The 27,645-nt window shown below is 48.0% G+C and overlaps 4 protein-coding genes across 6 annotated transcripts; 1 reads left to right on the forward strand and 3 right to left on the reverse strand.

Moving 5' to 3' along the window:
- The first annotated feature begins 930 nt into the window (after positions 1-930).
- slc5a10 (solute carrier family 5 member 10) lies at positions 931-17,217 on the forward strand. Of its 2 annotated transcripts, none has more exons than XM_062564417.1 (15): positions 931-1,224; positions 1,402-1,473; positions 1,919-2,023; positions 2,530-2,589; positions 2,832-2,936; positions 3,040-3,145; positions 3,245-3,325; positions 3,420-3,625; positions 5,439-5,574; positions 12,741-12,848; positions 12,953-13,103; positions 13,212-13,380; positions 14,955-15,170; positions 16,031-16,124; positions 16,245-17,217. In XM_062564417.1, exons 1-15 carry the CDS (start codon positions 1,117-1,119, stop codon positions 16,439-16,441), a joined length of 1,914 nt encoding a protein of 637 aa, XP_062420401.1. In that variant the 5' UTR covers positions 931-1,116; the 3' UTR covers positions 16,442-17,217. The 2 variants fall into 2 exon arrangements, with proteins under 2 accessions (XP_062420401.1, XP_037326794.1); XM_037470897.2 differs by having other exon boundaries at positions 16,248-17,217.
- fam83gb (family with sequence similarity 83 member Gb) lies at positions 3,981-12,083 on the reverse strand. 2 transcript variants are annotated; one of them, XM_037470888.2, is made up of 5 exons: positions 10,930-12,083; positions 9,188-9,355; positions 8,236-8,360; positions 6,056-7,421; positions 3,981-4,860 (listed from the first exon to the last, which is right to left on the reverse strand). In XM_037470888.2, exons 1-5 carry the CDS (start codon positions 11,419-11,421, stop codon positions 4,516-4,518), a joined length of 2,496 nt encoding a protein of 831 aa, XP_037326785.2. In that variant the 5' UTR covers positions 11,422-12,083; the 3' UTR covers positions 3,981-4,515. The 2 variants fall into 2 exon arrangements, with proteins under 2 accessions (XP_037326785.2, XP_037326786.2); XM_037470889.2 differs by having other exon boundaries at positions 4,633-4,860; positions 6,060-7,421.
- A 45-nt stretch (positions 17,218-17,262) lies between the features above and the next one.
- On the reverse strand, positions 17,263-21,267 carry LOC119217372 (GRB2-related adapter protein-like). Its single transcript, XM_037470894.2, has 5 exons — positions 21,016-21,267; positions 20,830-20,927; positions 20,509-20,628; positions 18,423-18,735; positions 17,263-18,340 (listed from the first exon to the last, which is right to left on the reverse strand). The coding sequence occupies exons 1-5, from the start codon at positions 21,091-21,093 to the stop codon at positions 18,161-18,163; spliced, it is 789 nt and encodes a 262-aa protein (XP_037326791.2). The 5' UTR covers positions 21,094-21,267; the 3' UTR covers positions 17,263-18,160.
- Positions 21,268-22,333: 1,066 nt separating this feature from the next.
- On the reverse strand, positions 22,334-27,558 carry brat1 (BRCA1-associated ATM activator 1). The gene is made up of 12 exons (XM_037472411.2): positions 27,170-27,558; positions 26,679-26,827; positions 26,446-26,593; positions 25,922-26,324; positions 25,352-25,474; positions 25,151-25,245; positions 24,958-25,061; positions 24,672-24,858; positions 24,315-24,388; positions 23,956-24,040; positions 23,572-23,864; positions 22,334-23,454 (listed from the first exon to the last, which is right to left on the reverse strand). Exons 1-12 carry the CDS (start codon positions 27,294-27,296, stop codon positions 22,681-22,683), a joined length of 2,562 nt encoding a protein of 853 aa, XP_037328308.2. The 5' UTR covers positions 27,297-27,558; the 3' UTR covers positions 22,334-22,680.
- Positions 27,559-27,645: the final 87 nt, after the last annotated feature.

The raw sequence follows: 27,645 nt of genomic DNA on the forward strand, positions 1-27,645 counted from the left end.
ATTTATGGGGATTTATAAGTGACTTAGAAGACGCACTACTTTTAGAAAGGGTGTATTTTAGAGTGAAATTGAAACCTTAATACCGAACTGTCAATCTCAGGAGATTTGACCACCTGGTACAAATATTTCCAAATGTTTCTTAAGTGTAAATCCCACACATAATTTCTCTGTGAGGTGGTTGTAAATACAGTAAAGAACTGAGATTACTTGTATTTAATTTGGTTTTTAAATTAGAAATAAATAGAAAAGAATCCTGATAGTGCTATAGGATTGATTTCTGAAACACCATTTCACAATCGACGTATATGACATGTGATCATGTGAAGCAATGCCACTGAATCATATTGTTTTTACATTTTGTCAAATGTTTACTGTCTTGCTTTAGTAAAAACCTTCACTGAGTGATTGCGGCCTTCCTAAAAGTTACCGACCGCTAATACATGTAAAGAGTTTCCCTCACACATACACACACACACACACACACACACACACACGCACACACACACTCTCACGCACAGTACTTAGCACTTACCAGCAGATGTTTGCGTGTTAAAAACACTAATGATTATAAACTTGTCATCGGCAATGATTGACCACCCGTGTGTGCGTGCGTGTTTTGTGTGCATCAGCGTGGACTCTGGTCCACGGGAGCATCTGCCTCCACCTGCTCACCCGCGCCGTGCACTCCATTATCCCCAAGCACAGCGCCGCAGGGGCCCACATTAAGGCTGATGTGTTTAATCATCAATTCAACCAAAGGACGGCCCCTCTTCACACGTACAAGACACGCCGAACACTCGCCTTCTGTAACAGCCCGGACAAGACTCCCACCAGGGGCCCGGAGAGTGTGTGTGTGTGTGCGTGTGTGTGTGTGTCAGACTGTGCTTGTGTGCGTTCGTGTTAGCAGGCTTTGTGTTGGAGGGGTGAAGTGAGAAGGGAATGCGAGGTGTTCGTCTTGGCGTTCGTTGGGTTACGAGAGGTGGCCGCCGGTGAGAGCGACTGCACAGGTGTGATTCCACAGGTGTGATTCCACAGGAGCGTGCAAGCGTCACACAGGTTTCGGGGTCATTTTTTCAAGCGTGGGCGTGGGTGCGAGCGTCGCCGCGAACGTCGAGGATGTCAAACTCCACCGTCAACTTCTACGCCCTGGCTCGGTCCTTCAGCTCCCCTGACATTATCGTCATAGTAACCTACTTTCTACTCAACATCGCTGTCGGCATCTGGGTGAGAGTCTGAGCTCCATATAAATGTAGATATACATATACATATATGTGTGTGTGTGTGTGTGTGTGTGTGTGTGTGTGTGTGTGTGTGTGTGTGTGTGTGTGTGTGTGTGTATATACACAACATGTATGTGTTAATGTGTTCTGGATGCCAAGGTGTAACAGTGTTCTCTGTCAGTCATCATGCAGGGTGAGCAGGAATACCCTGAGCGGATACTTCTTGGCTGGACGGGACATGGCGTGGTGGCCGGTGAGTGTGTGTGTGTGCGTTTGTGTGTGTGTGTGTGTGTGTGTGTCTCGTGCTCCGCTCTTTAACGTCTCACTTTTTCTCATTAAAAAAAGAGCTGATTTGACGTTTGTGACGTTCTGATAGGATTATATATTATTTGTTGAGTTACAATCGGAAGATTTAGACAAAATATATATTCATCTTGTGTACCTGAAGTGTAATATGTGGAAAACTCTTTATGATACTTCTAGTTCAGAGAAATATAAATAAAAGTACTGGAGATTAAATTAGCCTTTTAGTTTGTGATAAAGAACAAACAGAAAAAGGAATTTGAATGATATAAAAATGTGAACAAGCTATTTTACTTTTGATATGTAAAGTGCCTTTTAAGTAAGCTTATATATGCAGGATTTAAAAAAAGCAATTTTTTCTGCTTTTACCTAAAATATCTCCCTCATGTGCTCAGATTGGAGCGTCTCTCTTTGCCAGTTCAGAAGGCTCAGGCCTGTTTATTGGTTTGGCCGGTACCGGAGCAGCAGGAGGCATCGCTGTCACTGGTTTTGAATGGAACGTGAGTAGACACACACACACACACACACACACACATTTGCCCATTCAGCAAAACATCCCGTGATGCTCTTCTATCTATTAATAGTAAACTAACACATTGTGGGATGAAGCAGAGCTGTGCGTTCTTTTGCTTTATTGCGTTACCGTAATGCGGATGACTAAATAACACAAAATAATTCTGTCACAAAAAACAACACACAATGACATTTTTCATTTCGCCCTTGCAGCCCAAAAGAAAGAAGTGAACATAAGCCTTTGTAAAAAAAAATAACCTCACTCTGTTCTGTCCATTCCGAAGCGTATTTATTTAGCATGGAGCGTTTGGGTTTGAACTTCCTTCAACAGCTGTTGCAGGCCACCGGCTGCAGAGGGAGCAGCAGAACACGCTCAGTGCGACGTTATTGTTTGACGTACAGACGACGTTGATCTTCTACAGAGAGATGAAGGATCTCCTGCCTGCACAATCTGCTCAAAGCACCTTCTGTCCTCTGTCTTTCTTCTTCTCAGGCCACCTATGTGCTGCTGGCTCTGGCCTGGGTATTTGTGCCTGTCTACATCTCCTCAGGGGTTAGTTTGCACACACACACACACACACACACACTCTGATGCTAACAGGTCTATGTCTGCTTGTTAAGGCTTGTCCAGCAGGTACATCTAGGTGCCAAGACACATTATCCCTGCCAGCATTACTCCACCTTGAAAATTCCCCAAAGGGGTGTTTCATTACACTACAGACACCAACTGCTTGACAACGATTTTGTGTAGCTGCGGTGTGTTGAAGGAGTTGAATTACGTGTGTGTGTGTTCAGATCGTGACGATGCCAGAGTACCTGGGCCGTCGCTTCGGAGGAGAGCGGATCAGGACCTACCTGGCCGTCCTCTCACTGCTGCTGTCCGTCTTCACAAAGATATCAGTACGACAAAGTCACGACACACTGTTCGGCTTTTGTCTGCTTTTCCCAAAATGTAACTTCAGCTGCCATGAGAATGACTCTCGGGTTGTGTTTCCGTCTCCAGACTGACCTGTACTCTGGAGCCTTGTTTGTCCAGGTGTGTCTGGGATGGAACCTCTACCTGTCCACCGTCCTCATGCTGGTGGTCACGGCTCTCTACACTATAGCAGGTGCAACCACACACACACACACACACACACGTAATTCCATCTGGTAGAACTGGTCCAATGGGAAAAGATTCCCTACAACATGCACTGGCTTCCTTGCAGGTGGTCTCGCCGCTGTGATCTACACCGACACTCTGCAGACATTCATCATGATTATCGGGGCGATCATCCTCACCATCACTGGTATGTACAGTCACCTCGATTCCTTTCAGCAGTTCTTTTTTTAAGTAAAGTGTAGTTGCAGTTGTGCGTCCCCCCCCCCCCCCCCCACCCACAGCCTTCAACAAGATCGGCGGCTACAGCAACCTGGAGCACGTGTACAGCATGGCGATTCCGAGTAAGATCATCCCCAACAGCACCTGCCACCTGCCGCGTGAGGACGCCATGCACCTGTTCAGAGACGCCGTCACCGGAGACCTGCCCTGGCCCGGCATGACGCTGGGGCTCACCATACTGGCCACCTGGTACTGGTGCACTGACCAGGTACCTTTTCACGCAAGAACACACAACGGCAAGCAGGAAAACACACCACTGCAGCAGATGCGTCTTATGCTGCAGTTCCTCTGATGAGCCTCGAGTGAAGCTGGATTGCTCCTAACCTCTTTCTCCAAATAAGTTGGATGGTTTTAATCATTTTCACAACACACAGGAGACTAACACTACTGCCTTGTCTCCAGAGTTTGGTTTATATTTGTAATTTAAACAGAAACTGTGTCCACTCAACCACAGCAAACGGGGTCAAAGTTCCTTTCAGTTTCACAAACTTTCCCAAAACATTTGGATGTTAACGGATAACTTTAAATTTCCATGAACTGATTGAGGAAACAACAGAGCCGAGTCAGCAACAAGAGGCCTTTTTATTTACAGCATACAGGTTTGGTCCAACGTCAGTGTTTAAAATTGCACACATAGCAGGTTATCAACACAGCAGCCCCACCCGAACACCATCAGTAACCAATCCCAGTGACTCTAATATCGGTGGGAAGACATCGTCGTCAATGCATGTCGCATCTGTACAGGATATGTGAAAAATGATTTACAGTAAAAACACTTTTTCACAAAAGATAAGCAGTTGAGGTAATTAAAACATGCTGAATTACATTATCCCCCCAGACACTTCTGTCCAAAGCCTTCTGCAACCAACCATTGATTCTGAAGGCTATTGGATTCATTGACAAACCTCTCAAAACGCACTCAATCAAACTGCCTCTTCTTGTCGACGTTGTCAAAATATAATTATTAAATAAAAACTTGCACGTGAAGCCTCTGGTTTTCGAAGACCGAAAAAGCAAAACACATGCCGAGAGACGGCGGAGATACCACACCGAAGAGTCACGCCCTCCTGTGGGAGGATCAATAACCATCCTCATGTCCTACCGGTCGGCCCTGTTGCTTTCAAACGCCGTCGTCTGCGACGCGTGCCCTCGCGCCCTCAAGTGTCCCAAGTCGCTCAGTTTTGAGAAAGATACTCCCAGTGAACCCGCCGGCTGTGCCGAGGCGCTATCCGTCTTCCGGTAGCCCGGGCCGTGTCGCCGCGGCGACCGGCTGGACCGCGTCTCTGCGCGCGACTGGCCGTGGTCGCGCTGCATGGCCTGGCTCTGCCAGTACCGGTGTCCTCCGATCACCTGGACGTCGGGCCGGTTGGGGCGATGAAAACTTCCCGGTTTGGCGATGATGACTTTGGGTCCTCGAGCTGGAGATTTGGAGGTCTGGAACAACTAGACGGAGGAAAGAAGCAGAGCGTGACGAGGAGCACGTTGTGGAGTCCAGAAGGTGTTGCTGGAAATCCTCCACTCAACACATGAAGTACCTCAGGGCTCAATCCTCGGCCCGTCACTTTTTGATCAAGTTTGAATGCGTTCAATTCCTGGATCTACTTCTCGTTTGATTCCACCATGAGACTGAGCTTCAGTAAACCTTCAGGCCCATGGCCAACCTCTTGTTCTTACATGAATATTTATTTTTGGTGTTTTTTCAAGCTTCAACTAGATCAGAATACTGCTATAATATTATCCATAAAAGCTCCTTCCCAGCGTTTTAGCCTGGATTTTGAAATTGTGATGATTTTTACGGCACCTAAGAACCCTCAACGGTGATTTTTGATCTGCCAATCGCTCTCCTAAAAACACATTATTTTAAAAGGACAGTTGTTTTAATTAATTTAATTGGAAATGTTAAATTGCACTGTATTTGAATCCATACATATTTCATGAAAGTATTCATTTTTTTTACTGTACCTCTCTTCTCTGAGAGGTTAGTACTATTATTGTTGTTATTTGTGTCGCTCTGTGTGTAGGTGATTGTACAACGTTCCCTGTCCGCTAAGAACATCAGTCACGTGAAAGGAGCGTCGATCCTCGCTGCTTATCTGAAGATGCTGCCCTTCATCTTCATCATCCTCCCTGGCATGATCAGCCGAGCTCTCTATCCAGGTGCGTGCAAACACATGTGTGCAAAAGGAATGCCCTGTTAACCGTGAGCAGGTAGTGGCTTGCTTTTAAACGGCTGCTGAAACGCACCCTTTTTAGTGGGATTCATATAAACGTTACAAACATCATTCCTAGGAACCTCCGGCACAGTTCAGTGATGACTCACTTTCACTTTTCACAGTTCCTGATGAAAAAATGAATCGGTTCACCTAGTTGTTTAGTCTTTAAGATAAAAGAGAACGGTAAACAATTCAAGACCCAGGTTTAGTATCAACAGTCTAAAAAAGGAAATCAAAATATCTACATTATTTTAAGTTACCAAACAGAAAAAAACAGCGTTTGACAACCTGGAATTAGTGATTTTTAAATTACATAAAATGTTGATTTCTGGCCATAAATTATCTGTCCACTGAATAAGCAAGTTATATATTGTCCTATATAATATAGTATTTACTATATATAGATACACCATATACTATAATACCTGCCCAATGTGCCTATGAGGGGACCGGTGTCCTTGATGGCGCAGCTGCTGTGATTGGCGGATGAGGTCAGTGCCCTCCTCTGACTGGTTGGGCTGCCTCAGATCCAGCATGCTCTGGGAGAGGCGGGCCATCACGTTGACCCCGTCACCGTGGCGAAGGCCGCGCCCTGACCCCGTGGTCGCTCCGTTGACCACGGGGTCGCTCAGCTCCGACTGGGCGCATTCGTAGAACTCCTCCTCCGATGCCGTGGAGTTGCTGGACGGAGCCTCGTTGGCCGCCCGGTCGCACATGACCTTTGTGCTGTCCTGGCTGCCGTCGCCCGTGCTGCCCGAGTCCCTGCCGTCGGCCTTGGACGCGATGCGGCCCCGGGCCGGCGCCCCCTTTTCGGTGAAACCGTCGAGACTATCCGACTGGTCCATTTTCATCAGGGAGACCTGTGGTTGGCCTGGCTGCCCCGAGGGGGCGGGGTCTAGGACTAGCTGCAGCGTGCGGCGTTTAGGAATGGGAGGCGCCGCGGGTTCGGTCGCTGGAGTCGGCTGGGCGTCGCTCGTCGGCTTTGGATCAGCGGCGACCTCGGGCGGCGCGGCCGGCGTGCGTGCGTCCCGTGTTGGAGGCGCGCTGGTCTGCCGAGGCGGCGCGCTGGACTCCGTTGCGTCAGTTTGGTCCTCATTCGGAACGGTGTGCGTTTTCTCTTTGGGTTGTTTGCTGGTGGGACTCACGGCAGCAGAGACGTCTGCACTCGTATTCCGGAGTAGATTCTCTGCTTCTCCGGCGGCCGTTGCGTCCCCACCTGACGCCGGTTCCTCGGTCTTGGGGGGTGGCAGAAGCGGTGTACTGAAGCGTATGGCCTGGCTGGTCTCGAACCTCTCCGACCTCTGTAAGTGAACCTGATTGGCTCGCTTTTCATCCCTAATGTTGATGAAGCCAATCACGTCGCTGGGCGGGTCCGGCTCCGGCCAGGTGGGCAGGTAAGGGATCAGGTAGGCTTTCTCCAGATGGGCTAGTCCCGGATGCAAGGGTTGCTCCTCAACGACATGTCTAAGACGTTTTTTCCTAACCGTAAGCCCATTGGGATTCCTGCTGCTGGAATTTTGGTCAGAGGAAGTGGGACTTTTGTAGTTTCCCGTGGCAACAAGGGCGTATTTTGGATTGACGAGCTTCCTGGCAACGGCAGCTGATACCGGAGCGGGCGCCGAGTAGAGGACCAGGTCGGGGACGGGTTCATCGACCATGGGGACCTTGTTCAGAGACACGCCCCTGGACGCGAGGTACAGGTCACAAAACTCCAGGTCGAAGGTCTCCACGGCCTGTCCCGTGATCACGGTGATGAGGTTACGGTCCAAGCGGGATGAGGACCAGGTGAAGCTGGAGGAACAAAGACAGGGAAACATTCACAGCAGTGACTCCGTTATTTACAGGGATTATCAGTGTTTTTTCTCACTACATTTATCCTGGTTCCTGATTTAGCGGCTACATTCTATCTTCTATGTCACACCAAATATTTTTACCCCAAGGTCACGAATAGTATTGTGCTCTGTGCAGGATTTCACGCTTGTCTATAATCTTTAAAGGTAATGAGAGCATAGAGATGTAATGGTGAATATAGGGAAATATAGACAAAGAAGAAACGTAGTTTGTGTGTATTGAAGTTTTATGGTTATAGAAAATGCTGCTGCTGTATACCACAACAATGGCATTGTTGCACCGTGCCCAAGGAAAAGATATTGGGTAACCCAAACTGGAGTTATTCTCATGTGATTATAACATACGTTTATGTAATATAAAGTCATGTGTTTTTGTTTGTAAGAACATTGGGCAATACTGTTGAAAAATGTGTCTCTTTCAGCCTATTTTATCTCAGTGTTCCAGACGTTGTGAAACAGTTGTGGCCAACAGTTGCTTATTCACGCTTCCAGCAGACACAGATCAACACCAGAATCAAATCAATGGTGTGTTTTTGGCTCCCCGACAAACAGTCTCTTAAATGAACTTTTAAGACTCGAGACTGAGCAAAAAGAGTAAAGCTGCGAGCCGGAAATATGAAAACAGTGAGGCGAAAGATGCTCAAATGCTCCTTAAAGCTGTGTGGGGTTTGCCTCTTTGTTCACTGCCTTTCACATGTCAAGTCATAGGATCCATGTCAATACCAGAGTAAGCGTTAGGGACACAAACCGCTGACCTGTATGAGCCGGAGATGGCTCTGTCTGCGTCTATCAGGAGGAACTTCTGGCTCAGTGATCCACGCACCTTCTGTGCCGTCCGTGTGAAGAAATCCACGCCTCCACAGCTGCGTACGCGCAGATTCTGAAACGTACACACACACACACACACAACCACGAACACACACGTAGGATTAATGGATAAGTGGAGAGACGGCTCTTGGATTCACTTTGATGGGTGGAAGAATATTGGTGACAAAAAAGGGGAAATAAAGGCGACCTATAAGAGTAGGGAGACGGGGGTGTGAAGAAACAGGAAATAGTTCTTCTCCATTAATACCGCCATTAGTCGTGCCGGCTGACTCTGCAGCTTGGAGCATGGACCGCATGCGTGTGCATGCTTGTGCATGCTTGTGTGACACACCCTGCAGTGTTTGTCTTTGGCCAAGTGATAAGGGTGTGGTTCCTGGCTGAGCGTTACCTCGTGCATAAATGTTCTGTGTGAAATCTCACGAGGGACGCCCGGCCCCGGGGTCGTGAAAGGTCATAACAACAGCGGAGATGGCAGACAGGAAAAAATGTTAAAAAGAGAGGCGAGGCCAACGCTGTGGGGACGGAGGAAAGAGATGTGAAACAGAAAGATGGTACAGGAGATTAAAAAAAAAAAGACTGTGACCAATTGATCACAGAGGATAATAAAGTATTCAGCCTGCAGCCAAACAACTAGCTGCTGCATGATCTTCTCAAGGCCTGCAGGCAAAAACCTGTTTCACTTCTGTTTCACAAGTTGTAGATGAAATAGATCTTTAATGAGACATTTGTTATTTTAAACATTGGAACTGGAGTTTTTTACGAGTAACTATTATTATATGCTTATCCGGAGCAGCCATCTGTCCAAAGAGCTCCTCACCCAGTTTATCAAAACATCTGTGTGTCTGTCGTGTGTGTGGGTGTGTGTGTGTTCATGCATACCTTTAGGTGTCCACTGTGCATATCAGCTCTGCCACACATGGAAAGAAAGCAGGGGACCGAAGCCAGGTCAATGATAATGTACACAGGAACTTTGCGTTTGTAGGACGCATCCAGCAGGTCTCGAAAGATATCCACGTCTGTAAATACATCCATCACCACCGCAATCACCTACACACACACACACACACAAAATACACGGAGGAAACCACACAAGGCGTTAGTGTTTCCTGGTCGGTGAAAGCAGGTTTGATTTAACAATAATACTCCCATTAAATGCTCAAAGGAAGCCGCGCACTTATGAGAACTGCCTTTTAAAAGTTAATCAAAACCCCGTAAGACAAAGACTAGGTGTGACATGGATGTAGCGCAAGCAGCCTGCTGGACCCAAAGAGCGCAGACTGGCGACAGAGTGTGAAGTGTCTGGACAGTGTGCGTTATGTAGGTTCAACAATACGACACTAGTGCGAGCGTGGCACTCTTCACACCGTGCCAGTACAACATTTAAAACTGAAGAACGAGGTAATTGGTTGGATAAGCTGATCGAGAGAAAAAAAGTTAGTGAAGCTTTATCTTAGAATGTATAAGACATATCAAACCGACGTTATTGTGGTCTTGCTTTTGTACAATGAATCCCAGAAGAAGTTATAAAAACTACAACATAGAGAAGATAGTAGGTCCTGAAAAGCAGAATAATTTAAATGCGACACAAACAAATTACACACTGGGAGCAGTTTGTTAGCAGAGTTAAATTCAACAGCAGCTTTGGCAAAAAAAAGTGTTGTTTGTGCAGGGAAAAATGTTAACTCTGCAACCGAACCAATTCATTAGAGGTCTTTTTTTTGCCGTGAGGGACTAGTTTAATTTGTGTGCAAGGATCAACTTACAAAGTAAAGGTTGCGTATGTACTGCCGCCATGTGATCTGCTCACTGATGTCGGAACCTCTCTTTCCACTGGCGAGATCAGACTTGTTTTATTAGAACCTTTGTTGTCTGCACATTTTGTTTGTGTCACATGGTGGAGAAAAAGGGAACCGGGTCACGCTCGTAAAAAACAAGACGGAGGCCGGTGACGTGGTGTAAATTAGCGAGGCGCTGGATTAAATTCAGTCCAGATTCACGGCCCTGCCAGGTTATTTTGGTAGATGTTATTCTGCCTGATGGACTGCAATGATGTCAGCGATGTTTCACATAAAGCAACTAGCAATTATTTTCATTGTTTCATTGTTATTTTCTGCATTAATCCATAAGCAGTTTAAAACCCATAGATATGCAGTTCACGGTTGTGTCCTCGCAGAACATTTGGTGAAACGGTTATCGAAATAGTTGCCGATTAATTCAATCCCCATATAAACCAACCTTATAAACTTCTTATGTTTACTTAGTCAAACCGGCTTTGCTTTATAGTTTGTGGTGAAGTGAACTGCGTCCATCCCTGAGCAACATGATCAATACAGTGGTGCACTCAATAGCACCGCAATGCATACAACCTTATTGCCCTTTTACTGTGGTTATTTGCATGTTTAATTATTATTGTATTATGACTCATTCACATCATGAGCTTACACAGAGGAAATGTTTTTTAAATGCCTTAAAACTACACTTTTAAGCACTTTTTTTGTTCCCCGAGAACTTTAACTTCGTGTTTCTGTTGTTATCTGTTCGACCTGGTGGAGGTTCCTAAAACGTCATTAATCACTGCGTTATAAAAGCATCATCAACACCTTCTCCGGTGTTCTGCCTACCCTCTGCGCTGACGCAATGCTTTTGCGCACCACCTCCTTGATGTGCGTCTGCCCCTCGGCCGGCGGTTGCGTGTGCACGGTCACGCGCGTGACCCCCCGGTACGAGATGGAATCGGGCCAGCCGAGGTCCAGCTCCCCCACCGAGCCCTCCGACCTGTCCGGCCAGTACTGCAGCGACACCTCGCCGTCCCCTCCGAATTCCCCGGAGCCCGGCGTCAGGTTCCCGGGCCCGGGGTTCTCCAGCTTGTGGTGATGCTCGCCGCCGGGCCGGTAGGCCTCCGCCGTGCGCGCGATCCGCTCCAGCTCCGGTTCCGAGAGGAAGTCCCGCACGCCCTTCTCGCGGACGTGGTCCGTGAACGCATCGCGGCCGTTGGCGATCAGGACCTCGAGCGCCAGCCGTTGGTCCTCGCTGTAGAAGAACTCCGGCTTGCCCTCGCTCACGCGCGAGTTGACGTGGTGGTTGTCCAGACATTGGACCTGAGACAAAGCCATGGCCGCGATCGATGAATAGTTTTAGGTCACAAAACCACTCTGACCCAGTTTTCCAGTCGCCGGTCCTGAGGGGTCAAACTTCCAAAGTGCCAAACGTGTCATTCCGCGCCATGATTCCCCCGAGCGCGGACTCGCGTAGCTCAGGTGTTCTAAAAGAAACACGCGCACCCTCTCAGGTGTGGATCGACCGGCGCTCCCGCGTCCTGGCGCCACGCCTCTCACCTGACAGGGAGGAGGAGGAGGAGCCCGGCGGCGTGGCCCGGTCCAACGGCCCGCGGGGCACGGAAGGCAGCTGTCGGGATTGATGAGTGTGAGTCAAACCTGGCGGTAACCCGGCGTTGAGACGGATAAATCCTCCTTGAATGAAGCGTGGGTGACTCGAGTTAACTTTCTCCTCTCTTTTTTTTGCCCGTGCGAAGCCCCCCGAAAAAAAACAAAAAAACGGCGACCGTTCCACCGGCAGACAAAGCCGGAGTCAACGGTAACGTGGCGCGGACGTGTCTCGACTCTGTTCCATAACCCCCCCCCCCCCCTCGAGAAAAGTTCCTCCAGGCAGAAAGTTCCCGGAGGTCCGGTACTGCGGTCCGCGCCGTGAACTCCCCGTTGTGTGTGTGTGTCTGTGTGTGTGTGTGTGTGTGTGTGTGAGTGTCTGCCCTCTAGGGTTTCGGCACCGGAAGCCCCCCTGTCACCGGGGTTAGCGAGACGGAATGTCCGGTACTTGGTGAGGAAATGCGGGCTGTTGACTCCACCCTCCTTCTGCCGGTGGGGGGGGGGGGGCAGCGGGGAGGAAAACAACGTTTTTTCATCCCAAAAACAGAACCGTTGAGACGGACGGTGTCATGACTAAGCACGGCTCCATCTTGTTTTTATCTGAGGTTATCTCTAATATAAAGCTCCCTTCCAACGGTTAAAAAAAGGCTAAATCCTTTAATACTGTGAGCCTAGTTTAAAAGCGACATAAGAAAACAATCAGAACAAACTGTTTCCTTTTAAGGCAAATGCAGTGCAGATACCAAACGTGTGACTCTTCAATCTGCTGCATTATTCGAGATAAACCTTACTCACTCCAAATTACTCATGCATGTCTGGGTTTGCAGGCTATATACTTTAAGATGAACAAGTCAAGTTTGCTCACGTTTGCTCACTGTGAGAGAAACTTTTATTTCCTACCTTATGATTGTAATAAAACAAGAACATTTTCTCATCTGTTGCACGTGATCTACCAATAATAATAATCCTAATTGAAATTAAAAACCCAACGTCAATGTTGTTCCGTCTGTTCCACCCCTTTGTGTGAGTTTTGCGTGTTCGTATTTCAGACACCGTGGGGTGTGTGGATCCAGAGGAGTGTGTGCGGGTGTGTGGAGCCGAGGTGGGATGCTCCAACATCGCCTTTCCCAAACTGGTCATCGAACTCATGCCAAGTGGTGAGAACACCGTGTATTCCTAAACGCCTCGACTGCCGTCCTCCGTTTCCACACACACACACACACACACACGTGTGCGTTTCACCCGTGTGTCGTTCCCACAGGCCTGCGTGGACTCATGATAGCGGTGATGATGGCGGCTCTGATGTCGTCGCTGACCTCCATCTTCAACAGCAGCTCCACACTCTTCACCATGGACATCTGGAAGAAGCATCGCCAACGGGCCTCGGAGAAAGAGCTGCTACTGGTCGGCAGGTACGTGGGGTCAGGGGTCGGAGGTCATCCGCCCCCCCCCAAAACCCCGGACGTAGCCAGCCGGCGTATGTGTGTGTATATGTAAATATATATAGTGTTTTGTTCCAGGATCGTGACCGTTATCCTGGTGGTGGTGAGTGTGGTTTGGATCCCCATCCTGCAGTCGGCCAACAGCGGCCAGCTGTACGTTTACATCCAGTCGGTGACGAGCTACCTCGCTCCGCCCGTCACCGCGGTCTTCACCCTGGCCATCTTCTGGACGAGGACCAATGAGCAGGTAACGCACGTTTCATACGTATATGAACTTGTTCATTCAGTTTTGTCGATGTGTCCGTGTAAAGTGCGCACTAAGAGTTCCTGTAATTACAGTCCAATACACTAAAACACTAAAGAACACAAGTCCAAAACATTTATAAATCTATTAGTTAACTGATCATTTCAGCGCTAGTTACTGTCAGGAATATTTCCGTTTACACTATTCAATAATAAAAAAAAGACACCAGAATTTTCATTTTCACACAAAGAAACAAACTGTTCAAAGTTCACTGCAGCGTGGACGCCAAACCGTAGACATCCCAACGCGTCACAGTGCGTTTGCCCTCCCTCCCACTTTTTTATTAGTCTCACATGGGATCCAGCTGCCAAGCTTCCCTCGCTGCAGAGACCACGTGTGTGTGCGCACATGTGTGTCTTTGTGTGTGTCGCTCTCCGGTTTTGTGAAGTGTGCATTGTTTATTATTTCCTCAAGGAGAGAAACCATCATCGGTGCGCCGCTCCTCCACTTGAACAGATGAAAGGGTTTCCGTCTGATATCAGTGTGCAAGTGAGGGAAAGTGCAATTATTATACGATAGAGGAGGGAGGTAAAAGAGGCCACACTGCTGCAGTAAAAGTGTGTTTCATACCGCGAGTAGAAACCAGTTCACAGGATTCAACATTGAATCCGGGGTGTGTCTGTTCTCTGTGAACACGCTTTTACTACTAAACTACTATTTTCACAAAAAAAAGCTTTTTTTCCCCCCTTGTTACACAAGTTTTTTGTTCATATGAACACACTGCTGTATGAGGCTAAATGAGGCGTTGACTCATGAGGTCAAAGGGCACGCCTCCCCATGCAGGATGTGACTCGCACTGACTGGCCTGCAAACCTTTTTTGATGGGAACATTCACATGTATTGTGACTACACGCCCTGTGTATTCTTTGACCCTGAGCGCCTAATGTAACTTGTAAAAATACTAATTAATCCTGTAATTGGTGTCATAACATCTAGACACATGTTGTCTCTGTATGTATGTGTTTGTCTTCATATCCCTTTCTAGTAATCCTAGAAGGTTAAGTTTTCCTCTACAGGTGAAGACGATTTTTGAATCTTAACAAGAACAGAAAACCTGAAAAAACAAACCACTCTACAAGAGTTCGCCACTTAACAACAAACATAGCTATTGCCTTATTTTGTTCCAAATGCGGTACTGTCACGTTAAAAGCAAAAAGAGCTGAATCAAAGAGATGAATTGTTTGGAGTAATAATGTGATAAGGACAAGTGATTGCTTTGTGAGCCGTGACAAGGTGATGATTTTCATGTTCGGTAAGCCGAACCACACGGATCACATTCCTCCCTGAAGGCTGAACAAAGACAGGAGACACACACAGTTATTTGTGTTGTTGCGCGCGCGCGTGTCTCCGGGGTGACGCGCTGGTGACAGATTATCGTGGTGGGAAAGTGAGAGTGTTACGAGAAACAAACGCACCCGAAAAACTGCCGCTTTGAGTCGAGCGTATTGATTCCCATCGAGTGTAACGTAACCCGAGCGAAATGTGTGTGTGTGTGTGTGTTTTGTTTGCGCATTCAGGGCGCCTTCTGGGGCCTGATGGTGGGCTTGGTGGTGGGCGTGTGCAGGATGGTGCTGGAGTTCGCCTTCCCGCCTCCCAGGTGTGGAATCGTGGACTCGGCGCCCGCGGTCCTGCGCAGCGTCCACTACCTCCACTTCGCCATTCTGCTCTGCGGACTCACCGCCATCGTTGTCACGATAGTGTCCCTGCTCACGCCGCCGCCCAGCCACGAACAGGTGCGCACAACCCAAAAAGCTCAACGCCACTGAACAGTTGAGCCATTGTTGCACACAAAAAAAAGACACTAAATCATAAATATTTGAAGCCGGCGAATCATTCGTCACCGTTTGACTGTTGAACTGTGAACTCAAAATGCAAACAGCAGCCACTCTGATCGCATTACATCATTCAAGAGAATTAGTTTGAAAGTCTCAGAAGAGATTTATTTAACCTTCCACAGACAATAAATCACAATGCTTTGTAACATAGATAAAAGATCACAGTGTAGGTGGTTAAGGTCAATTAATTTTCATAAACAATAGTATCCATGCTAACCGTGACGGCCCTATCTTTCCTAAGATGAAGAATTGTCCTGAAGGAATGACGTCATGAGTAACCATTAATCACAGGCGGAAACAAAACGGAAGTTAGCGCGTCAGAGTGGCCTGTCTTGCCATGAAAGGTGTGAAATATTTGGGAAATATGCGTAATTTCTGTCGTGCTTTGGCTTAGACGTAGAGACACCAATATCTCTCATATTGTCTGTTAAATGTCACGCTTCAGCTGGTTAGCGTAGCTTAGCTTAGCATAAAGGCTAAAAGCGGAAGGAAGGGCTAGCCTGGCTCCGTCATATGTGGAATAAATCCACCTTACCAGCAGTTACCGTGGGAATTCTCTATATATTTGTATTGGTATCTAGCTTTAGAGGTGGCTGGAGGCATATTTTGTTTCCATTACGCCAGGCCAGCTGTTTGTCCCTGTTTCCGGTCTTCATAACTAAGGCAGCAGCTCTAGATACAGTGTAGGTTGTAATTATGTCTAACCGTAATTCTTAGACAACAAATGTCTTGTTTTTTTCCATTTTCTAAACGGCCAGTTGTGCAACCTGACCTGGTGGACTTTGACTGAAGAGCCACCGAGAGAAATCCCCCTCCAGAAGGTGTCCTCTGTCAGCCACCGTAGCGCCCAGGGTAAGAGTGGACATTCACAACGACTCATCATGTGATAAAGACTCATCAACGCGCACACACACGCACACGCTCTGCTGTAGTGACTTCCTGTGTCTGCTCTGTGTGTGTGTGTGTGTGTAGCAGGCTCTGAGCCCACCCGGCGGGGGACATGTGGTCGGGGGACAGGACTTTGCGTCTCAGCGGCGCGGCGCCCAGAGGAGACTCCAACTCCCCGAGTTCAAAACGTCCGAGAGAGCGTGTTCTGGTCCAGGTTCTGCTGCGTCAATGCGATAATGGTGGTCAGCATTAACATTTTTCTCTACGCGTACTTTGCCTGAGGATTTAACATCCTGTTTCAATCTCCTTTGCAACTCTTGCCCATATCTCCACAGACCATGGTGAAAAAAACTTTTTTCTTTTTTTTGTCATGACTTTACACAAATCCTGCAGATGGTAGCATCACGCTTTGAAAAAAAACACTTTTTAAACTACTTTTTTAACCAAGAAAACAGAGAGAGGACAAACCACTAAATGAAGACAACTTTAAGAATAATCTGCATCTGTATCCACATCCGTGTGGAATCGCCCACAATGAGAGATAATGACATGGGAGAAGTTCAGGAAGCTCAAAAGTTACAAAAAAACTTTCAAAAAGTCACCTGGTTTTAAAAGTTTGAGAAGGCTATTGTGCAAATCACAATGAAGCTTGTGGCTTGTAACAAGCTAACATGAAGGTGCAGGTAATAAAATGCTAACAAAATATATAGTAAGAATACGTTTATGTGGTTCAGATTGTATACTTCGGTTTAGTCCTCATACCTAATTACCTAAATACCTAATAGTAATTACATATTTGTTAATGTTATGTTTTTCAGGGTTTTGTAAAACCTCAGTTATTGTTGTAGTGTTTTTATCTTATTTAGCTTGTTTATGTTGTGTATGTTGTTTTGTAAACGTGTCAACCTTTAAGTTTGAATATACACACTGTGACACCTAAATGAACAGGAAATAATTTAGAAAGTTTTAGAATTACGATTTATCGGAACTGAAAATGGTCTTAACAACAGATCCTGTTCTATCAAATGTTTATTCTTGTGATTTCTCAATAAATAAATTTGAAGATACGTGCATCTAAGTGTTGGTCAAGTATTTACAACCACATATATCACTCTTTATTGGTCTTGTTTACAGTTTATTTACATTCACTAAGGAGGAGGTCAGACAAGGCGGCAAAGCAAACATGAAGTTCAACTGCATATTCGTATTTTGAATACAAGCTTTTGGTGAAAGGAGGTTATTGGGATTAAGGATTTAGGATTTGTACAGATTCACTGCGGACTGAATATTTTATCCTCTTCACTGAATCATCCTCACGCATTGAAGAGGACGTTACCTGTTGTTTCCTGACATTGTGTATGATCACCAGTCCAAAACCCAAGCTACACAGTTAATAATGATAAAGGAAAGAGAAAATAAACAAGTCCTCAAATTTGAATGGTAGAAACCCACAAATATTTGGCCAATTCGCTTCATACCACATAATTAATTAAGGGCGGTTTCAAATTTTAAAGGAGTGGGGCACAAATTCAGCGTTGCACTTTTATCCCATTGCTCTTGGTCTAATCCTGGTGCCAACATTACCCACAATGCAACTCACCCACCGACACTTGGGCTGTGCTAATATGGCCCGGAGCCGCGAGCCACCGAGGTGCGGTGAGATTTTTCTCATTTCAAAACATGTGTTCTTTGGCCCAGCTCGATCACTTGAGGAAATCTGGCAGCTCTCTCTGGCTCCGCAAAAGGCGTTCCATCAACTCCTCAGATATGCAGTAGTTATTCCCCAAACCAACACTTATGACCATTGTGGTTCAATACAGAACTGCTCGTGTGAGAAAACAAAAAGCTGATTAAGAAAATACTCTTTCATGGCCTTCAAATGAATAATTAACAATTGGCTTAAACTAATTTTCGGTCAGTGCATCGATCAATCACCGTACTAATTGTTTCACTAATAGCTGGATCATTGGATTAATGAGGAGGTCGCGTTCCGCGCGTCGTCAGTGGTACAGCGGCTGGACGTAATCCGGCGGAAATATTCCTACTCGGCCTCGACAGCGCCCCCTCCAGGCCAGCGAGCTCGAGCAGTCCAGCAGGTCGATGACGTCGCCCCGGAGAAAGTGGAGGTGGGCGGTCTGAGGGGGGGTGTAGTCGCAGAGCGCGTGGGCCAGACGGGGTTTCTGCACACAAGACGCAGCAGCAGGACATCAGACCGACGGGCGCGCGCGCGCGTGTGTGTGTGTGTGTGTGAACTGAGCTTACCCCCGCGGCCAGGTCGGGGAAGCGCCGTGAGGCCTCCCTCTCTGGGCGGGGGGGGCGGGCCTGCAGGCGGGCGGCGGCGCAGCCGGTGGCAGCGGGGAGGGCCTCCTGAGAGCTGCTCCTGTAAGGGTTGGGGTACGGGTTACGTTCGGGCTGCGATGCGGGGGGGTCCCTGAGGTAGACGGCTTTCTCCACGGCGATGCTGTGAGTCCGGTAGTAATCCACCAAGCGGTTGAGGGAGCGAAAGGACTCGTCCCAGATGCAGTACTGACCTCCGCCCTCCAGCACCCGGAAGTGCTCCACCCTCTCGCCGTAGCTGCAAAGGGAGAGAGGGAGGGAGGGGGGGGGGGGGGGGGGTGAGAAAGGTAAAAGGAGACTAAAGCAGGAATGCACGCTGCTTTAGGCTCACGCAGCGGGTGTGAAGATTCCGTCAGTGAGGAATTTACGGTGATGTGCATAACCTCCGTCGGCGTGGGAAAGGGGACCACGAGAGGTTTCCTCTCAGAGGCGTGAATCGCGTTGATCGACACAGACGCTACACAATGGTGGTTAGACAGTCGTCCTTTTCTTCTCACTGACACTGAGTGACGAGCTGTGACAAACAAAGAATTCTCAAATCTGACCTTCTTTCCGCTTCCGTCGTTTTCGTAAAAGAGGAAACGAAATGGCTTTAAGTTACAGATTGTTGGTCACAGTAATAATTAGCAAATTTACTACATCGTGAAATTCAGTCCAAATAAACCGAACTGATTAGGCTTTTTATTTTCTGAAATGTATCAATTTATTATTTTTAGTTTCCAGTTATTTCAGTTAGAGGATGGAAACAATCCCCCCAACTGACAAGCTGAAATCAGAGGAAGTTTGGCATTTATGAAAGTAAATTAATTAATTATACCATTTCTAATTGAACTATTTGTATATTTATGTGTCTATAATTGCACTACAGACAAAACAAAAACGGGGCCCCGCTTCACTAACAAATTGAAACAAATATATTTCAACTGCGGCTCCACCGTTTTATTTTTTCCAATAATAATTAAGCTATAATGTCACAGACATGAATCAAATGTTTCCTACAGTATTACATCACATAGCATTAGTAGTTTATCCAAAACAACTGTATTCGTGCATTAAGGACCAGAACCGGAACGACAAGAATCAAGAAAGTACCATTTCTTCAAGTAAGTGTCATTATAGGAGCTAATAAAGTGCTATTCACACAGAACGCTTTACGCTCCAGAAATACACCCAAAACATATCTGGTGCTGGTACTGGGAAGCCACCAAGGATGGATAGTTGAGAGGAAGTTCACATGCATTGTATTCCCACAATATACCGCTGTGTTTGTTATGATGTCATTGTCACGAACTGCAGACGTTTTAAAGATGGTTCACATCCATAAAAACATTATTATTATCCTCTGTTGATCGTTGGGAGGATTACGCTGTGCCTGAGTATCAAATCAAGCCCCTTATCTCCCATCCCTTGCAGGCAGACAGATGTTGTGCCCTTAAATCACATGATCAATGATATGTCTGCGGTGTGTAGACGCATGTCTGGGACACGTGTCGATTGCATAATGCACCTGTTTTCAATTCAAGACTGAGTGCTGTTACGCAACGCCCTGGTTATTGAACACATTTAATTTTCCCTCAATGATTAAATGTGTCCCACGTCACTTGGTGACCCAAATTACACCACACACACACACACACACACACACACACACTGTGCAGCTGTTCTATTTTTGATGCAACGAGTTTTTGTACAGCATTTTAAAATAGTTTGACTCCAGCAGCCCTGACACTCACTCAGACGCACTTTGATGTTCCTGACTCTTGCTAAAGTACATTGAAGTGTTTCACTTCAGTAAAGCGTCAGCGTCAGTAACAGCCTCGTGAGATCAGGGCCCGGGGGGGTCAGAGGTCATTAAAGACAACACAAGGGAAATCACAGCAGTGCAGCAGATTCAACACATGCAAATATAACTTGCAGCACCACTCGAACATTTTGACACCACGGCGTAGGAACTTGTGTCGTGTGTGTGTGTGTGTGTGTGTGCGTGTGTGTGTGCGGTGTGTTCACTGACCTAACGGAGACGGAGAACTCTCCGGGAGCTGATTCGCTCTCCCTCACCAGAAACACGCCGGCGTCGTGCCGCTGGAGACGCCTCTCGGCTTCCAGTCTCGACACCCGTCCTGCAAACCACCTACAAACGCACACCAATATAGACACAACTGTGTATTCACGTTTGAGCTCATCCGTTGGTGGAATCGTCTCAGTGGCTCCCTACATAGGGGTCGGGGCCCTAAAAAGGGTCTGGGAAGGCTAAAAGTTATTTTACTAAATACTCTTCAGGCTTTCAAAACTCCTTCAAATAAAACACTGTGTAAAATATGTGTGTTTTTACGGATAAGGAAGCAGGGAAACGTAGTTCTGAGGCACGTAGCCGCGCTTCCCCTGGATCTCTGCTGTGACCCAGCAAGAATCCTCCTCCATTTCCGTCACCTACAAACACACACGCAGTTATTCTTTCCAGGTGAATCATGCCATCTTCTTGTTAACTTTAATGTGTCAAACACAAACACACGCTTACCTTGATCACTTCCCCTTTCTGAAAACCGATCTCGTCTGCTTCTGATGCTGCGAAGGAGAAGAGAGCCACCGCCTCCATCCCGCGAAGAACAGTTTCACTCCATGAATGAAGAGACTGGATACAGCTGTGTGATGAGAGCCCTGCGGGGCGATGACACTCAGCCACGGGATGAGATAATCAGTGTGTGTGTGTGTGTGTGTGGGGGCAGTCGCTGACATCCTGCTCATTAGTTAATGAGGAGAGTTTTCTGGGCTCGTGTGTCCTACTGATCCTCCATGTGAGTTACAGTGGGGGGGGGCTCTCCATCTCCAATGGCTACCTACGGACTCTTGGGCTTTTCCACGAGGGAAATCAGAGAAAAAGAGAGGAATGAAAATAAGCTTCAAATAGAGAGCGATGTCCTGAGGTGTTTATGAGTATAACAAGTGTCTGCAAAGGTTAACGGAGGGCTCCCAGCCGGGTCCCACATAGCTGACACCACGAAGGAGGAAACCGTGTCCCATAAATCCTGAAGAAAAAAAACCCGCAAAAGGTTCAGAATTAGAGCAATGGATTTTGTTTCGAGGGAGAAAGTGAATGGGAGCAAGTGTGAATAATTCAAAATATGTCAAAAGCAATTAAGGGTGTAGTGAGTAAGTCAAGATGTTGGAGCAAAGACATGACATTAATGTCCTGAAACACTACCAATTTGTTGACAGGATGAAGATTAAATGGTTTCATAATGTGTAGCTGACACTTTTTATTTGAAAGGGATGCGGTGCAGGAAGAACTAAAAAAAAAAAGTAGCAATAGCAGAGTGTAAAGATTAACAGCTGGATGTAAAGTCCTTCATATATCGATATATACATTTGTAAAGTACCAAAAGTATTTTGCAAAATGTCCCATTTCATAATAATGTGTACCGGATTATTATCATTGATGCATTGAATTGTGCATCACTTATGTTGCAACTGCTTTGGGCGATTAAAGTGGGAGAAAATGTAAAAAAAATAAAAATAATAAATTAATTTACATCATAATTTCCTTGATGAGTATATAGTGTATACATTATCTAAATCTGGTCAACTAGTGACTAAAGTCGTCAAATACATTGATGAATTTAAAAACATCTGAAATGTTTTGAGCTAGTGTTTGACGAGTGAGGAATGAGTTGAATCAGTCACAAAGGTTGATACATGAAATAAAGCAAATATATAGAATTGGCTCACGATTTTGGCAACATGAAACACGTCTGGTTGTAAAGAGGTTGAGGTGTGAGTTTTAGGGCTGTGCAGAACTGCTATTGGTGAGTTGTGACTGACCTCTGCTGGAGCAAAAGACAAGTGCAACTGCATTTAATCAAATATTATAAAAAGCCATTAACACATTACAACAGAAACAGCCAACAAAGATCAATCATTCCCTGCCTGCTTGGTATTTAATTAAGTAATTTTAAAAAATCTCAATTTTTTATTTTTTTTATTTTATTAACAGCAGAAAAAAGGAGAAAATAATCCATAGGAAATCACAAAGGTCTCAGGTCTCTATGGCAACAGTGCAATATGTAGATATCAGCAAAATCACAGAAACTCCTCTTTCACTAAGCTATAATATCACAAAATAATCCTGAGTTGAGGCTATGTTGGCCATCACAGATAAACCAACATAAGGCCGTGTGTGTGTGTGTCAGTAGCAGTCCACTATGACCTCCTCGCCCGGCTGTGTGTCGGCGTGAGTGTGAGCGGCGCTGGCGGTCAGTATGTCCTGCAGCAGGGAGAGGGGCGAGTTGTGGACGTGGTCGCTGCTTCGCGTGAGGACGTCCAGCCTCTCGTCCAAACCCAGCGACCTCAACGCCTTGCACACGCTCACGCGGCCCCCTCCCTCGCCGCCCTTTGCGCCCAGCGTCTTCCTGATCTCCTCCCCCCAGCCGCGGCCGGGCAGTTCGCAGGACACCGTTGCCACGGCAGCGGTGGCGTCCAGCGCCCCCGGCGACGGAGCGCAGACCGCGTCTCGAAGCGCTATGAGCAGCCGACAGGCCCTCAGGGCCACGGGTCTGTCGCAGTCGACCAGCCCGCTCAGCAGCGCCGCCACGACCCCCAGCTCCACGGCGCCGGCCAGGTCCGACTCGGCGCCCTCGGGGTACGCGCGGGGAGCGCGGGTCTGCCCGGAGGCCGCGGCGTAAGGGTGCGGCGCGTCCGAAACCCTCCGGTAACCCGGGTGACCCGAAAAGGCCTCGTCCAGCAGCAGCTGGGCCAGCTCCAGCGTGTGAACTTTGACCTCCCAGTCCAGGTCGGCGCCGCCTCGCGAGAGGACGGAGCGCGCGCACCGCATCAGGAGCGGGGCGGAGGTGGGCGACGCGCACGAGGAGAACCAGGAGGTGAAGTACTGCACGACGGCCCTCCTGGGGAATCCCTCCGTGTCCTGGGAGAGGATTTCAAGCAGCCGGCTCACGATTTCCTCCTGGAAGGAAACAAGAGTTTCATCACTCAAAGACTCAAAGTTTACATGCAGACACGTTGCTTCACATCACAGCAGGTCGGCCTCCTGTTTTAGTAAAGGACTAAGAGGTCCGCCCACCTCCTCCTCGCTGGGCGCCGCCCCCTGCTGCCAGCCGTGTCTCAGGCTCTTAGCCAGCGCGGCGACGGCGCTGGCTCTCACGTAGCTCTCCGTGTCCCGCAGCGCCTCCTTCAGGAGAGGAGCAGCACGGCGGGCGCCCAGCAGCGCGTCGCACGCCGCCGCCGCCTCCTCCTCCTCCTCGCCCGTTGCCACGGAGACGCGCAGGCCCGCAAGGTGTCCCAGGAACTCCACCGTGGAGTCCCTCACCTCCCAGCGCATGTCGCACGCGCGCTTCCTCACCAGCTCCACGAGATCTACACACACACACATATATGTATTCACCTTCAGGGGAACATTACAGTGTGTCGTAGCCACGAGTGTTTAGAGGCTGCTGGTGAACTTTACCCAGTCTGAGCTGGTCCGTGACAAAGGACAGGTCTGTGCACACACTCGTCCATTTCACCAGGGCCTGGTAGGACTTGTGGAGCACCTTGGAGACACAAGGGCAAACCGTGTGACTTTAGACACGGAGGAGTCAACGTGGAACCACGCGGACAAAAAGACAAAGCTACTCGTCCTTCACAGAGACGTCAACTACTTCCTGCCAACATCGAAATGACACATGAACAGAATGCTTCTGTACGCGACAGAATGAACACAACCGTATGGAAAAGAAACATCTAATTACATTGTGGGTGTTTTGAAAAGCTCTGAGATTACAGTACAGAGTAACAAAGCTAAAGGGAATGAGTTGCACAACTTACAGTGGCATCAGAATCAGGGTTTTCCAGGTATTGCATCAGAACTGTGAACACTTCACTGGTCTTCTCCTTTGCTCCTGAAACACACGAGATGAAGGACACATGCTACACACTTTCTCACAGTAAATAACTTAAGATCTTCTTTAGTAATCTTTGCATAATTCCTAATAATTATTTGATCAAACATCAGTTCTAATTTAAAGTCCTACCGCATGTTATATAACCGCGTTCAGCTAAATTCTGTTTCCACTCTGGTTGTCTTTCCAATGAAGTTTTCCTTGAGGAATTGTGGTTAGTTAAAGAAACCCCCCCCCCCCCTTTTCTACCTGGCATCATCCCAACGCGAGCACGCGGCGTTACCTGGGCTGCTGTCCAGAGCCGTCAGCGCCTCGAGAGCACATTTCTGAACTTTGCCACTGCCGATGACGTTCCTGCAAACCTCGCTGCACCCAGGGGGCGACGAGGAAGAGACGCCGCTGCAGAACCTCAACAGCGACAGGACTGCAGTGACAATTGAATCCGGAGGGCAGGTCAGTACGCCGCATGGCTGGGAGGGCAAAGAGAGAGAGAGAGAGAGGGCGAGGGCAGGTAGGTTAGGAGGTACGTTCACGGCCCATCTTCTTCTAGGTCGTCTTCGCAGTCTCACCAAGAGGGCGATGCGGGGGGCGTTGGTCAGAGCGACGCAGGTCATCGAGATGCAGGAGGTTTTGCACTTGAGCTGCTCCACTGCTGAAGACCGACGGCCGTCTGCTGCAGGAACAGAAGTCACGTCTAGTCGTAAAAGACACTCGGCGTGCTCGATGAGGATCCCTTACTGGGTGTATCTGTGCGCGTTTTACCGGTGGCGTCTGTGCCCAGTAGAGTTTGACCCGTTACGATGTGCAGGGGCAGCAGCAGGATTCTCACAGCACGGGTCGTGTTCAAGACGTCGCTGCTGAGAAACACGGAAGAAATAAAAAAATATTTAAAAAATCAGGCGATCCCGGAGGCGGAGAAGAGACATTCTCAGTGCGAGTGGGAAGTCGTGAACAGGCGCTTACTGGTGACCTCGGCGAAGAAAAGCGGCTGCGGCGTGAAGGAGGTCGGCGGGTTTGTCGACGTCCAACATGGACGACAGAAGACGACCGGCGCGTTGGTCCGGGACGCGTCGGTCGGCGCCGGAGCTGTTGCAGACAAACAATGTGCAACTTACTGATAAAACAGGGAAATCAAATTTCCTTATTATATCTTATCTGGAAACATGTTTTTCATGCATTATCAAGCACTTGATATGAAGTCTACCGTAGAAGCCGTTAAACCACAAAAGGGCAACAATCTTTTAAGGAATTACAGTATTATTCATTAATTGAAGTCATCTGCCTTGATAAAACTTCCCATCAATGTAGATTACGAATAAGTAAGTCATTAGGACATTATTTTAACGTTAATACCGGGCCATCATAGAGGTTTCTGGCACTATACACCATATTGGTGAAATAAACTAACTTGCATGCACATTTCCTTGTGGTTGTTACTGAAAATAAAGAGCGGCTTCTCCCCCTACTTGGGAAAGATTGTTCCATAGAGTCACAGATGTCAATCTGAATTCATACGAGAGAGAGACGGCCCACCTGCATGCGGCCAGGAGGACGTCCATCAGAGGCAGCGTGAGCTGACTGCAGCCTGCCGCCACCAGTTCCTCCAGAGGGTCCCCGGCCGTCTGCAGCAGCCTGTCGCAGAGAGGAGGCCCGGCCGCCGCCAGCAGCAGGCTCAGCAGCTTGAGGGTCTGGAGGCTCTGACGGAGCGCCGTGTATTTTTGGGGAACCAGGGACTCCTTGAGGTACTCCGAGATCGCCGCGACAGCAGCGGCGTACGCCGCGCCGTGCTCTTCTGCTTCCTTCTGATCCACGCCGTTACATCCCAGGGACGGGGCCGGCTGGAAGAAGAGCACGACGTGGGCGAGCATCTGATTGGCCGCCGAGGCGACAAACAGACTCGCGTCTGTCTGGAGTTGAAGGAGCGGCTCGATGAAATCTGTGATGGAGAATACATTTTACAAATTAAAAACCGCCCGATTCCCTCTAATTGTATCGTCTCTTATTATATACTGTGCAACATATTAGGAAAGATGGGGGCTCAATTCCTGCATGAAAACCTGATTGCACAAAGAAGCAGAGAGCCTTTGGGTGCTGCAGCATGCTGCGTAAGCCCAGGATCCAGCCAATCCGTAAACAGGGATCTCCCCACAGTCCGGCTTCTCGCCAGCGCTGAAGCTGGAAGGCCTGGTCCAGAACCGAGCGTTCCTGCAGGCGGCAACATCACCAGGGTCAGAATTGTTTTTCTTGTTAAAGTGTGGTAAAAGTACAGGTCGGTGCCGTTTCACTCCACCTGCAGCTTTTCGTAGCCGTCCTCCGTGGCAGCCGTCAGGCCGGTGAGTCTGAGGGCGAAGGAGAGGACACCGGGGTCCAGAGCCGTGTTCAGAACCGCAGTGGAGATGAATCCAAGCAGACACGGGCAGGCCTCCAGCAGAGATCCCCCTTCACGGGGAGAAAAGGTGGAGATTGGTGAGTGGCACAGATCCAACAGCCACCGATCTGCAACAAGCCTCCCCAGCGGATCCCCATGTTCCCCACATCTGCCTTTGGAAGAATTCAAACAACAGCTTCACTCTTATTAGATATAAATATTACCGATTTATGAAATTATTAAAGCATCAGTGCCCATAGTCATAGATGTAAGGTTCTAACCCAACAGCACGAGCTCAAGTAAAGCACCTGAACGCTGCCACTTTAGAGCTTCACAGACGGACGAGAAGAAACAGAAAACAGAAAGAGAAGCAGTCACAGAGTGTGTTTTTTGTTTGTTTTTGTTGTACTAACCGGCCTCGGTGAGCCCCGTGAACCAGTCCAACAGTTTCTCCAGGCTGGTGTCGTCGGGCAGAGACCTCCCCGAGGCCGCCAGCACCGCGCACACACCGGGCAGCAGCGACGCACAGTCTGCGTCCATAGCGGAGGACACGCTCGGTGTCACAGTGACGCATTCATGGGCAACGCCGAGTAACTTATGCCAAAGTACAGCTGGATGCTTCTTTGGAGTAGCATGAGGTGAAAGTGAACCAAGTATCGGGAATAACTACATGTAGGAGTTTGTTTTCCTTTGAGTTTAGCTAAACGTCCGTCACGCGGGAAAGCTTTTCAGATCTCTGTCTTCCAGTGTAAAAAAAAAAGTGAGATACCTTTTTACTGATCTGTAAACTAACGCAGAGTGAATTACATGTCGGGGGTCCATTGCAACATCGTTCCATGTGCTTTACAACTCTACTTTTCCACCTCGCAGCGAGTCCTTCCCCGTCGAA

Source organism: Pungitius pungitius, chromosome 9 (assembly GCF_949316345.1).
Source record: "Pungitius pungitius chromosome 9, fPunPun2.1, whole genome shotgun sequence".
In the NCBI taxonomy this organism is placed as follows: domain Eukaryota; kingdom Metazoa; phylum Chordata; class Actinopteri; order Perciformes; family Gasterosteidae; genus Pungitius; species Pungitius pungitius.